This window comes from Gossypium hirsutum, chromosome D09, assembly GCF_007990345.1.
Source record: "Gossypium hirsutum isolate 1008001.06 chromosome D09, Gossypium_hirsutum_v2.1, whole genome shotgun sequence".
In the NCBI taxonomy this organism is placed as follows: Eukaryota; Viridiplantae; Streptophyta; class Magnoliopsida; order Malvales; family Malvaceae; genus Gossypium; species Gossypium hirsutum.
The window spans coordinates 15,751,132-15,763,536 of NC_053445.1; the positions used below are offsets into that span (position 1 = coordinate 15,751,132).

A 12,405-nucleotide genomic window follows, 5' to 3' on the forward strand; every position below is an offset into this window, starting at 1 on the left:
ATTTTGGCACGATTCATTTTGGGGAAAATTAGAATGCTGTGCCCTAACGCATTGGGTGTGGTATCTTCTTTCTCTGAAATAATAAGAGTATTAATACATAGCCTTTTAAGTTTTGCTAAGGATTACGTTTTTTCTAAATTCTCGACCTTAAGACACTAATTAATTAACTATGTACCAATTTTGGGCGTTACGAGGGTGCTAATCCTTCCTCGTACGCAACTGACTCCCGGGTCCGTTTTTCTAAAACTCGTAGACCAAAGCCCTTTTTTTAGGTGATCCAATCACACCTCAATAAAAGATTGGTTGCGACTCCCATTTATTTTGTTTTTTTAAAGTCGACAACCTAAAAATTTTGTTTTTCAAAAAAACGGTTTTGAGAAACCTAATTGCAACGATTTTAAAAACAGAAAAATTATTAGAAACAAGTGAAAATAGCTTACTATGGAAGAAAATATCCATGTCCGAACCTTGAAAGCCTTTAAAAATGGCTTCTCATGCTATGATTTCTTATTTCTGTGGAAGATGATGAATAAAAAAATAATATTTGGTTTTTATTTTACTTAATTTAACATATTAAATTAATTAAAAATATTTTAACGTAAAGACAATTCATTTAACACAAAGCATTATCGTCCACTACATTACACTAGGTCTAATTGCCATTTAGATCCCTAAACCAACATTAATTATGCAATTTAGTTAATAAAAATCAATAGCAATTAACTTTTACTTTTTTTTATAATTTAGTTCTTTTTCTTTAATTAACTAATAAATAACTAAAATTTTCAGACCGAACTTCACTTCACCCATATAATAACATATGTACGAGCTTGATTTACAAAAATGAGGTCCCGAAACTTAATTTTTCAAAATTACTTGACTTTAGGGACAAATTACATTAACTTAATTATTCATTCAAATAATATAAATTATCAAATCAAAATTTATTATAATATTATATTTGACTTGTAAATATTAAATAATAATATCTATGAATTCACTCATCGAATTTGTGACCCCAAAATCACTATTTTTGACACCACTAAAAAATAGCTATTACAATCCCAATCTTAGATAGAAAGAGAACCAATGGGACCTCCCATCAAGAGATAGGCAACTTCAACCATCCCGGACCAACCCTTTCATACCAACCTCCGCAGCCATTTAGGCCCCAAGAAGTAAAAAAGGAAGCCCGACTTTACCAATTACCTTTTGATGCCCATTAGAGTTTGTAAACTTGAAACTTGAGGAAGGGATGCACCCAATTCATACAAATATAAGTCAAAAGTAAGGTGATTCAGACCAAATCCTCCAAGCCTTGCAAAACAATGTTACCTCTAACATTCTAGAAGAAAATTTAAATGATAACATCGATTAAATTTTTACTATTATTATTTCCGTGTTGATTTGAACAATTTTATTAATTTCTTACTTTAAAAATTATCAGACATTTGCACAAAATTCTCAAATGTAATTCCTTTTTATGATTTTTTTATTAAATTAACTTTTTTAATTTTTTTATAAAAATTCATATTTTAGTCATATTTTTTTTCAAATAAATTTATAAACTCATATTTTGTTATTTTCATTTATCATTTTTAATATATGTTTAAGCAACGACATTATATATATTTATAAAAATAAAATAATGACTTAATAAAGTATAATTGTCAAATAAAAACTATAATAAGAAATTGTATAAAAAAGTACATAATACTTTAAAGGTACAATGACAAGGTATTTACACTCCTAAGGAAAGAACAATGTTCGAACTTTGAAGACTATTGTTTGGGGTAACTTCGAACCCCGAACATGATTAGCAAAGCGGACATCAAAAGTACCAAAAATAATTTAAAGTTATTTATAATACTAATTACATAATTTATATAAATTTATATAATAACTTTAATTGAAAAGTAAAACCAAATTTGTGCATCGTACAAGATAAAAAACTAGTCATCAATATATACAAACAATATGAGTGAAACAATTTGTATAATAACATTGAAATGTATAAAAATTATTAAAATAAAACTTTTGTTTAAGTGGTAAAAAAAATATAGACGCTGGTGGCATGGGTTAAAGCCTCAATCAATGTTTTCTAAATTGGATTAGTGATCGAACCAATAAAATCACTAGATCATCCACTACGCCCTCAATTCGATTCGATCATCCGGATCGAGATCTTGGTATTACCACACAAATACAAACACAAACTTAATTTACTTATACAATTTATAGATAAAGAAAACTTACTTAACTACAAAATCTCAAACTAAAATACATAGTCTCACTTACTTATACATGGCCATGGACTTTTCCTTTTAGAATTCGTGTTTAAAGTCCTGACAGACCCCTTTAAACAATACCGTGGAGACAGACACAAGCTCACTTCACGACCATTCGTTCACTAACACAAACCACGCTTATCTTTTAATAGATCATACCCTATAACATACGTCCGACACACACATATGTGACCGAACCTAAACTTCTCACATTCCATACCATAACACGCATTCTATTTTCAACAATCACTCATACAGTTACATAACCATCATACTATACTTTTCTAGCTTTGGTGTCCTTATTTTCTACAGAAATGTTTCATATGAATAGTATTCATACAAGAGTTAACTTAGAGACTCACCTAGTTCTCACCTACTGCAGCCCAAAACTCCATATCCAGACTTTCATCACACAAATCAGCATCAACTACTTCTACAGAACATGAAAATCCATCAAGATCTATTCATATATCCCTTTTTCCATCATTTCTAACATTGAAAATCCCCAAAAAATTCACTTTTTCTTTATCTTTCTGATTTACCAAATATAATAGTTTTACTCTTTCACAACATAACATGCACAGCCATAAATCTTACCTTGACATGGAGTAATCACTAGTGAAGATCCAGATCTATAACTCCAGCTTCAAGGAGAAAGAAATATTTGAAGTTTTTTAAGTTTCGGGTAACAATACTTCTTGAAAAAGGAAGAAGTAAAACTTCCTCTTTTTCTAACCCAAATATCTAAATATCTAACCTGAACCCTTATTGGAACCTGACACGTGTTACAAACTGTCACCACTGCCTTTATAAATGATTTACAGCTATGAAAACCCAATATTTTTATATTTTTCTTTGGTTCCTCTATTCAACTAGTTCCTAACCAATTCATTTAGATCATGACTAAATGAATTGGGCATACATTACCTCCGGCGATTACCCAAGTTACCCAAAATCCTCAATACTTTTACCAATTTCCTCTTAATGACTCAACACATGCTGTAAACATTTTTTTCAATAATCTAACATGTACTATGCACCTGATCTATACGCCAAAAGTATCAATTAGGCAGATAACACGACGCCACTTAGATTACTTTCGGTTTGCTCACCAAATTCAGTACTCACCAAAATAGGATGTTACATCACCGGTCCAATTAAAAATCCAAAAAGAGTAATAAAATTTAAAAAAATCTCAATTCAAACGTCTGTTCAACCGGTATTTTAGTTGATTCAACTTTCTGTTCAACTAGTTTTTTAATCGGTTTGCCGGTTCTCAATCTAATAGGTTGAAAGTCACTTTCCAAATCAATACCTCGGCTAATTCAAGATCCAACCGGCCGGTTCGATTCAAATAACACTGGCTTTATATTTGTAATTTTTTTATTGACTTTTTTTTAAAAAAAAAGAAAGACAAAAATGTCATCATAATAATATAACTTAATTAAAATATACAAGGTTAATTTGATAATTTCTTTTGACTGAATTGTGTCAAGTTGACTCTTGACACTAACTCAATCATATGAAAATATCATATAACAAAATTTTTAAGGTTACTACAAGCTATATAACTGATGATTGTTAAATTTTAAGGTAAACTGCGTAGTTGGTCATATAACTTTAATAAGTTTTCATTTTAGGCATTAGAAATAAAAAATTTGCAATTAGGCACTGCCATTAACAATTGTTTTCATTTTAGTCACTCAACTTTAATAAGATTTAATTTTTGGTCAACCGTTCATTCAATTTATTGTACACTCTTTTTAGTCATAAAATTTTAATAAGTTTTCATTTTGGCCGCTCACTTTTTAAAAATTAATTTTAATATTTTCAAAATAAACCTAGCTTTTGTACGACATTGAGTTATTCAATCCTGGAGATGAAACCATGTTTAACTCAATTCTCCATACAAACCAAGTATTTTCCTGAAGAAACCTAGGTTGGAAAATTAAAAAAAAAAATGGTTTTCCCTGTGAAAACCCAATGTTTTAAAAATTAAAGGGAATTAAAAAGATTTTTCCCTATAATTCCTATAAACCCTTGGTTTTTCCCTTTTACAGAGAAGAAACAAAAAATAATTCTAAAAGGTTAAATTAAATTAAATTAAATTTTAAAAGAAAAATGAGTAACCAAAATGAAAAGTTATTAAAGTTGAATGACTAAAATGAGTGTAAAATAATATTGAATTAATAGCGAGTGATCAAAATAAAAGTCTATTAAATATGGGAGACTAAAATGAAAAACGGTTGTTAACAATAGTACTCAATTTGTAATTTTTTTTATTCTCAATACCCAAAATAAACACTTATGAAAGTTAGATAATCAAACTGTGTAGTTTATAACACCTCGGATTTCTTTTGCTTTGGGTTTCAATTAATCAAATATTTATTACTTGATAAAATCAAAAAGCAAACGGTGAATTTTTATTTCACCGAATCTTATAATTAAAAGAGTAAAGAAAAATAAAATACTTAGCAGCCTATTTCATGAATTATACGAGCTCACTGCTAAGACATGCATGTCGCTATCATACAATACTCTCCAAAAGAGGCTTGTCAAAACCCACACAAACCTTATCCGAGGAACAAAGCATGCGTGACAATAAAAGGTTTTAGGCAAAGAAGATTTTACCCTTATCAGCTGAGAAGGCTCAGTAGCTAAATATATTTAAGAACATCCATGGCGACCTTGAGCTGCCAGTTTCATCTTGCTATCCATCGACTTCCTTGCAATGCCAGAGTTAGGCCTTCCTTCTCTTGCTCAGTGCAACCCTCTCAAAGCAATATTAAGGTAGTGGTTCAATACCTGCACAAAAAATTTTCTGCGTTACTATTCATGGTGATTAAGAAGTTGTTTGTTCACAATTTGGGGAAACAGGTTGTTATAAATGGAGCAGCAAAGGAAATAGGAAGGGCTGCAGTAATTGCAGTGACTAAAGCTAGAGGAATGGAGGTGGCCGGTGCAGTGGATTCCTATTGTGTGGGAGAAGATATAGGAAAGGTTTAAAGTCCATTCATGTCTTGTTCCATGCACTTTTACCCCCTCAATAATCACTTGGCTATAAAATCCAACTTTTAACAGTTCCTTTTTCTACATTAGGTGTGTGATATGGAAGAGCCTCTAGAAATTCCTATCGTGAATGATCTCACTATGGTTTTAGGTTCGATATCTCAGGTAGCATTCCAATTTCAATATCTTTTTAAGTTGACTTCACCGGTCATACCATTTTGATCACAATAATTCTATCAGTCAAAAGAGACAGGAGTCGTTGTTGATTTCACTAAGCCTTCAGCAGTTTATGACAACGTAAAACAGGTTCGGTATCTAAACACTACTATATTCTTATATCAACTTATTTTGCAGCCTCAGTGAATAAGCAAGGATAAACCATATTTTTCATATGACCACTGAAATGTAAATTTTCTAAGAGTTATACTAGAATAGCTGATAATAGTTTTCTTTTCAACTTCTCATAGGCAACAGCATTTGGTCTGAGAAGTGTGGTTTATGTGCCTCGGATTACGGTTGACACAATATCAGCATTATCTGCATTTTGCGAGAAAGCCAGCATGGTGAGGACAGGGTGAGATATATTTCAATGTCTACTTGTCTCACAAAATATTTTATACCGCTTTAATTTGCAGAGCCAAGTAACTTGTTGTAATTCTAACGAATACGAAATATTTTAGGGTTGCCTAGTTGCACCAACTCTGTCTATAGGATCTATTCTCCTCCAGCAAGCTGCCATTTCAGCTTCCTTCCACTACAACAATGTAGAAATTGTTGAATCAAGGGCGCATGCAACAGTAAGCTACAAGTTACATTTGGGTTTTTATATTTTCTATGGCTTTCAGTACAAATGTCGAGATGCAGTTGTCACGGCAGTCATCCAAAGTTAAATGAAATAAACACACATCTATAGAATGTGTGGTGCAATGAAGTATATGAATGTAGTTTTGCATTATGCTTTGACAATTAAGTCTACATAACTCCAACATACATGTCCCTTGTAGATGACCTGATGAGATACTAAACTTGTCATTGATTACAGGATCTTCCCTCACCAGATGCCATCCAGATTGCCAACAACCTCTCCAACCTTGGTCAGATCTACAACAGAGAAGACCTTTCAACAGATGTTTCGGTAAAGCATTGATATACAGAAAATGATGGTAGAACCAAAATGTCAAAAAGTGAATTGCACTTCTATTATCATCTATTTCTATCTAGTTGTGGCAATTAGAGAGTAGGGAAAGATGTTAAATGAAATGAAAATATACAAATGAAAAAAATCCTTAAACTTTTGTTTTTGGTGCCTATCTTGTCAGATATGATATTGCAGTAATTGTCATATAGAGCTACTAATAAAGCATAGGAAAATCCATCACATTGATCATCTGAATTCTACTAATTGGCTTATACAAGAAAGAACTAGAGATATAGATTTACATTTATGAGAATTTATGTTACCAAAAGAAAGAACAGAAGCACATATAATCCAAAATGCTAATTAAGAAGGTGGCTCATTTTTCATTTTTTTCCCCTTTGTAAGGCAAGGGGTCAAGTCCTAGGTGAAGACGGTGTACGTGTTCATAGCATGGTCCTTCCTGGGCTTCCATCTAGTACAACAGTTTACTTCTCTGGACCAGGAGAGGTAAACCCCCCCGCCCCTTCCTCTCTCCTAGCACTAGCTGTGACAATTAATTTGATACTACTCTAATCCACAAGTGCTTAACCGCTGGCCACAGGTCTACACCATCAAACATGATATCACAGATGTGCAGTGCCTCATGCCAGGCTTACTCTTGGCTATTAGAAAGGTTGCCCGACTCAAGGTAACTGATCGCATTGCAGAATATACATTATGTCTTTCTTCAAGCATTTTGTTCAGAGCATTGCAAAAGTAAACTTACTTGAGTGGTCCATACAATTTCAACAGCATCTAGTGTATGGCCTGGAGAAATTTCTGTAGAACCCCATTATTCTTCAAGCTCCTTGGTGTATAACAAGATACTTCACAGATCCAGTGAAGAATCAGTTTCATCGAAATATTTTATGAAAGGAAAGGTGTATGGCCAAGAGAAAGTTCTGTAGGATCCCATTATTTTTCAAGTTCCTTCTTGTATGACTTCAGAGTTTTGGCAGGTCCAGTGAGAATAATTTTCATCCTGCAAACAAATAATTCGTGAAAGGAATGGATTTCCTCCTTCTGAAAGATACATCTATAATAAGTTAAGAACAGCAAACAAAAATGTCATGCATTTACATTTCTTTTATATAAAACCACTGTAATTTGATCAATGCTTCAAAATTTTGGGATGTTCACTTCAAAATTAAGGCATGAAAAGCAATTTTGTCAAGGTACTATATATTGATGACACGCCGATTTTCTCATATGCTCAATCTTACTATTAGAAGTTTAAGGAAAAGAATAACAGCTCAACTTGTGTTGTACCAAGCCACTCTAGCAATTAAACCGCAAATTTAATATCTTATTTTTTTGCTTCATCTGAAAAGAACAAAACTTTGAGAAAGGAATGTTCTACAATAGAATGATTCAAGATAAAATACTTCAACATATTTGTTTGATAATGTCTTGTGTTATCTTCTCGAGCCACATTTATTGGGACATGACTCAAATCTTTTCATAAAACCTCAGAAGAGATATAAAGCTGATTTCCTATTCTTAAATTATTTTTTTTCATCGTCTTAAATTCATGAATAGTCTGTTTTCCTCCGCTCAGGAATAGATGAGTGTTTTTGCCATCATAAACCTTAACCCATTCTTAAATTTGAGATTGCACAAAGAAAATCAAGAACTTCAATTGATGGAATGGAGAAAAAAGGATATAAAATAATTAATTCTGGACCAAAAAAAAAAAAAAAGGACTTAAGGTTCCAAGAAAAAGAGATAACAATTTATTTACAATCTAGATTCCTTGTTGGACTAAACAATGTTCACACAAATCCTTATAGAATAATGATAGCACCAACATTTCACTTTCTTGCAAATAAAACTTATATTATTCATCTTAAGAGTTCATTAGGCATAGATGGCATTTCTTCTAAATATATGGAAAAGGTCAAAGGACGGGTGGCTCTATATGGTCGTACAATTTGACAAGCTATATTCAATTTTCTCCAGCATCTAGATGCAACATGCAAGGGCCTCCAAGTATTTAAGATTGTAATAGAATGTCGAAGTGCCAAGTTCTTCGTTCATCTGGTATTTGGTTTATAATTAGGATCCATGTAATCAGAATACGTAAACAAAATGAGACCTCTTTATATTATAAAAACAAATCTAATCCTGCAACTACTAAAGACTTCTAATACATTAAGCGCTGGCAATCTACTGGTGACCAGAAGCAACATTAGTTTTTATCTATCTCAGTAAAGAAGATGCTGGTAAAGAAAAAAAAAAGATAGGCACACTTTATAAGGCATCAAACTTATCATCAAGTCAAAAGCAAACTAGAAATACTGGCATTGCTTTCAAACTGAAAAAATGGGGTCGCCAAGAAAAGACAGTAGCAAAGAAACCAGGAGAAGTATAAAACAGACTTCACAAAGATGTAAAAAGCAAACTAACAGAATGAAGGTAAGGTACACACACATTATTAGTTCTTACTTCTAAGTTTGTTCGAAACAGCTCTTATCCAGGCTCTGTCCTTCTCGTTATATGCATATCTCATGCTTGAAGCCAACAGGAAAAAACCTTCAATATTCCCCATGTAATTCATGCTTGGATTAGGACTGAGTAGCACTGGTTGTACCAAGACAGAACGAGTCCCCTGAGGAAGTATATTCCAAAATTCAGCATCTGTAATAACGATTAAATATTGGCATTAGACAGTAGGAACAGTTTAAAGAACATAGCTGAAAAGGAAAATATTGCACTGATATCACTAATTCATATTTTAACATCCAAGAAGATGCCATTAATTATTATAAGCACTTAGATTATCTCCTACTTCACAAACCATATATTCACTGTAAATGATAATCATTGTACACTAATTTTCCCTTTTACTTAGCCAACCACCCAAAGATTAATTGGGAGAAGGAGCCAACAAGTGCACGAGAGTTACAGGGTCAAGGTTAATTGTCGGCAAGGATAAATGTCATCATAAAGCTTCCTAGTCTTGGTGGTTCAAATGAAACAAGAAAGTAAGAAACCAGGGAAAGCCACAGACATTAGCAACATAGTTCCTAGTCTTAAGATGTTCTTAGAAGCTAAATTATTCATCAATTGAAATCTCAGACACATTGAAGACGATCATATCCCTTCAATACAAAAGCTAACGAAAATTATTTACCTGCAGTTTGAGGGAAATAAAGGGTGTCTGTCAAATCAGAGAGACCGGTTTCTTCTATATTACTTTTAAACCAATCAAGTACATTATCTTTTGATACACCATCAGGCAAATTCCAATATCCACGTATACATAATTCACCTTGCGTTAATATCAACTACAAAATTTGAGATATCAACAACAAACAAAATTAGTAATAACTCAAAAGAATAGAAGCTATAAATTCCCTAATTAAGTTCTTTTTTTTTTACTCGGGGTTTTTACCACAGAGGTGGTGTTGGTATTTCGCAATAAAACATATGTTGCCCAAGCTAAAGCCTCTTTTTGTGCAACCGACACATTTTCTGACATAACAAAGATTTGCTCAGCACCTTCAGGCAGAGTCGTTTGATCCAGTGGAGCTGCACCCTATGCATCATGTTACTACAAACATTATATCTAAACTTAACTTCAAATTGAACAACAAATTTGAAAAATAAAATTATTACCTTGAGAAATTTACCAAGGTAAGGAAGTGTAATTGAAAAGGCAGCCAAAGATAGACCTAAAGCCTCCGTTCTCTACACCAAAAGCATCGATTAAAAAAATTATAATGAGAAGTTAAAACTGTAATGAAATAGAGAAGGCAAGTTACCAGCTGCGCAGCGGAAACGGAGTCGGATCCAAGCAAATGGTTCAATATGAGAAGGGAACCGAACCCGTATCCGATCCACCTAGGTAAATAGGATTCGTCCAATCCAGGAATACCCAAAGTGAATCTAAGAACAGAGAGATTCATTTGTTGCTGGGAATTGTCCAGACGAGCGGAGATTGATGCCATTTTGGGGCGAAATTTGAGAGGAAGAGGGGTTTTCAACTGAATTAACGGATTTAAAAGCTGGGTTTTAGTCGTTAGTATTGTCATAGTTTCCCCCTTTAGTGAAATGAAATTGATTTGGGTGAGAGCTTAATTTAATATTATTTTGTTCTTGTACGAATATACACAAATTTTGTAATAATTCACCTATTGGCTTGACAAATAGGTATCCATCAATTGTTTTACTTTTAGTTACTTTTTTTTTAGATTAAACTATACATATATCCATTTAATTATAATTTTTTTTATTTTAGACACTTAAAATAAAATCCTTCCAATTTAAATATTTACATTATAGTTTGATTATTTTGGTTATTTCTTGCGGATTAATCAAAAAGATTGATATAATAATAAATATAGTAATCAATTTTTACATATTATATCTATTCAGTTATAATTTTAAAAAATTAATCTTCAAAATTTATAAATATTTTCAATTTGATCTAATTCTAAAAATTTTAAAAATATATAAAAGTACATAAATATTTTAAAAATATAATAATAAATTTAAATTTTATATTAATATTATTATTAAATAAAAAACTTAAACTATTCATATTTATAGATAAGCAACATTTTTTTTGAATTATTATTTTTACTTAAACATACATATTGTCATTATACTAATAGTTTAAATATTGAATTATATTTTATATTAAATATTAAATTAAATTTTAATTGTAATTTAAAATATTCAAATTTATTCATAAATAGTATCATATTGTTTTAAATTATTTCTTACATGAACATAAAAATATTTAATTTTAAAAATAAATAAAAATTGAATAGATAAAGTCTCATAAAATATCAATTACAGTATATATTATCTTGAATCGCACTTCTATTGTAATTTAAATTGTTGGAATTTTTAAATAAGTAATATTTTATTATTTTAAATTGATTCCAACTTTAAAAAGATATGCTATCATTATTTTAAATCTAAAAATTTGAATAGATAAAGTCTAATAAATATCAAAAATTCATTATATTTGTCTTGAAGTACACTTTTATTCTAATTTATACTATTATTTTTTATTATTATATTAAAGCTAAAAAGTTCTAAATAAAAAAGTCGATATTAAATATTGAATTATAATTTATATTCATCTTGAATTACACTTTATTTATAATTTAAATTATTAAAATTTATAGATAAGAAATATCTTATTGCAAAATATTTTAATTATTTCATATTAAATCAAACAAAAACATATTATTAAAGAAATAAAATTATTTTTAGTATCTTTAAATAATAATTAACCAACAAGTGGACTTCTGTATTTAAATCAAATTCGAATTTTGGAGTCGTTACTGTTGAGAGGATTTTACCTAAATAACACCCCGACTCGAACAAGATTGATCTGAGACCGTAAATCAAATAAGGTCATCTGTGACTATACAAAAAAAATGATAATTACTTATATTTAATAAAACAACATTAGTTGAGCGCATTTTAAAACAAATTTCCAAAGGTGTTTGAGGCCAAGCAAAAGCTCTCAAGGGTTTAATTGTAGCAAAGCAATGTCGGAGCGCTATCAGAGGCTTAGGTGTGGATACCTAACCCAATTACTGTGCAGAGGTACCAAATCCCTAACTCATGCACTTAAAAATTAATCAGTTAACTACTTATTTTGGCCTTAAACATGACCAAATCAAATCCATGACTTGTGGTTCTCAAAATTCATATTTTAAACATCATACATGCTCATCAAAACACATTAAAACAATATGAGACCAACATGATCACATGTTATCAAACTTAAACATCAAAATTAGTTTACTTGGCATGCAAGAAACACATGAGACATATATCCACACCATTATACACATAAATACATACTAAGATTACAATTCACTAAAATTGCATATTCAAGTCATCAAAATGGACATCAACTATTACCATTTACGCTAGGAATATGCCAACTCAAACTTAGAATTCAAAAGA

General features: G+C 30.9%; 2 protein-coding genes across 7 annotated transcripts; one reads left to right on the plus strand and one right to left on the minus strand.

Moving 5' to 3' along the window:
• Positions 1 to 2,242: 2,242 nt before the first annotated feature.
• LOC107892052 (protein COFACTOR ASSEMBLY OF COMPLEX C SUBUNIT B CCB2, chloroplastic) lies at positions 2,243 to 10,595 on the minus strand. Of its 6 annotated transcripts, none has more exons than XM_016817023.2 (9): positions 10,239 to 10,565; positions 10,093 to 10,164; positions 9,869 to 10,012; positions 9,608 to 9,761; positions 8,920 to 9,082; positions 7,202 to 7,456; positions 6,289 to 6,398; positions 2,886 to 5,093; positions 2,243 to 2,721 (listed from the first exon to the last, which is right to left on the minus strand). In XM_016817023.2, the coding sequence occupies exons 1-5, from the start codon at positions 10,506 to 10,508 to the stop codon at positions 9,039 to 9,041; spliced, it is 684 nt and encodes a 227-aa protein (XP_016672512.1). In that variant the 5' UTR covers positions 10,509 to 10,565; the 3' UTR covers positions 2,243 to 2,721; positions 2,886 to 5,093; positions 6,289 to 6,398; positions 7,202 to 7,456; positions 8,920 to 9,038. The 6 variants fall into 6 exon arrangements, with proteins under 6 accessions (XP_016672512.1, XP_016672511.1, XP_016672509.1 ...); XM_016817022.2 differs by having other exon boundaries at positions 8,920 to 9,111; positions 10,239 to 10,563; XM_016817020.2 differs by having other exon boundaries at positions 8,905 to 9,111; positions 10,239 to 10,563.
• On the plus strand, positions 4,931 to 7,589 carry LOC107892051 (dihydrodipicolinate reductase-like protein CRR1, chloroplastic). The gene is made up of 10 exons (XM_016817016.2): positions 4,931 to 5,078; positions 5,166 to 5,288; positions 5,388 to 5,462; positions 5,538 to 5,603; positions 5,765 to 5,860; positions 5,978 to 6,094; positions 6,340 to 6,432; positions 6,841 to 6,942; positions 7,037 to 7,123; positions 7,228 to 7,589. Exons 1-10 carry the CDS (start codon positions 4,968 to 4,970, stop codon positions 7,258 to 7,260), a joined length of 903 nt encoding a protein of 300 aa, XP_016672505.1. The 5' UTR covers positions 4,931 to 4,967; the 3' UTR covers positions 7,261 to 7,589.
• Positions 10,596 to 12,405: the final 1,810 nt, after the last annotated feature.

Coding starts and splice junctions, on each gene's coding strand:
- LOC107892051 (XM_016817016.2), top strand. CDS start 4,968: ATGGCGACCTTGAGCTGCCAGTTTCATCTTGCTATCCATCGACTTCCT. Junction 5,463..5,537: donor TTTTAGGTTCGATATCTCAG/GTAGCATTCCAA, acceptor TAATTCTATCAG/TCAAAAGAGACAGGAGTCGT. Junction 6,095..6,339: donor AATCAAGGGCGCATGCAACA/GTAAGCTACAAG, acceptor CATTGATTACAG/GATCTTCCCTCACCAGATGC.
- LOC107892052 (XM_016817019.2), bottom strand. CDS start 10,508: ATGACAATACTAACGACTAAAACCCAGCTTTTAAATCCGTTAATTCAG. Junction 10,013..10,092: donor ACCTTGGTAAATTTCTCAAG/GTAATAATTTTA, acceptor CATGATGCATAG/GGTGCAGCTCCACTGGATCA. Junction 8,512..8,919: donor TGTTTCGAACAAACTTAGAA/GTAAGAACTAAT, acceptor ACCAAATACCAG/ATGAACGAAGAACTTGGCAC.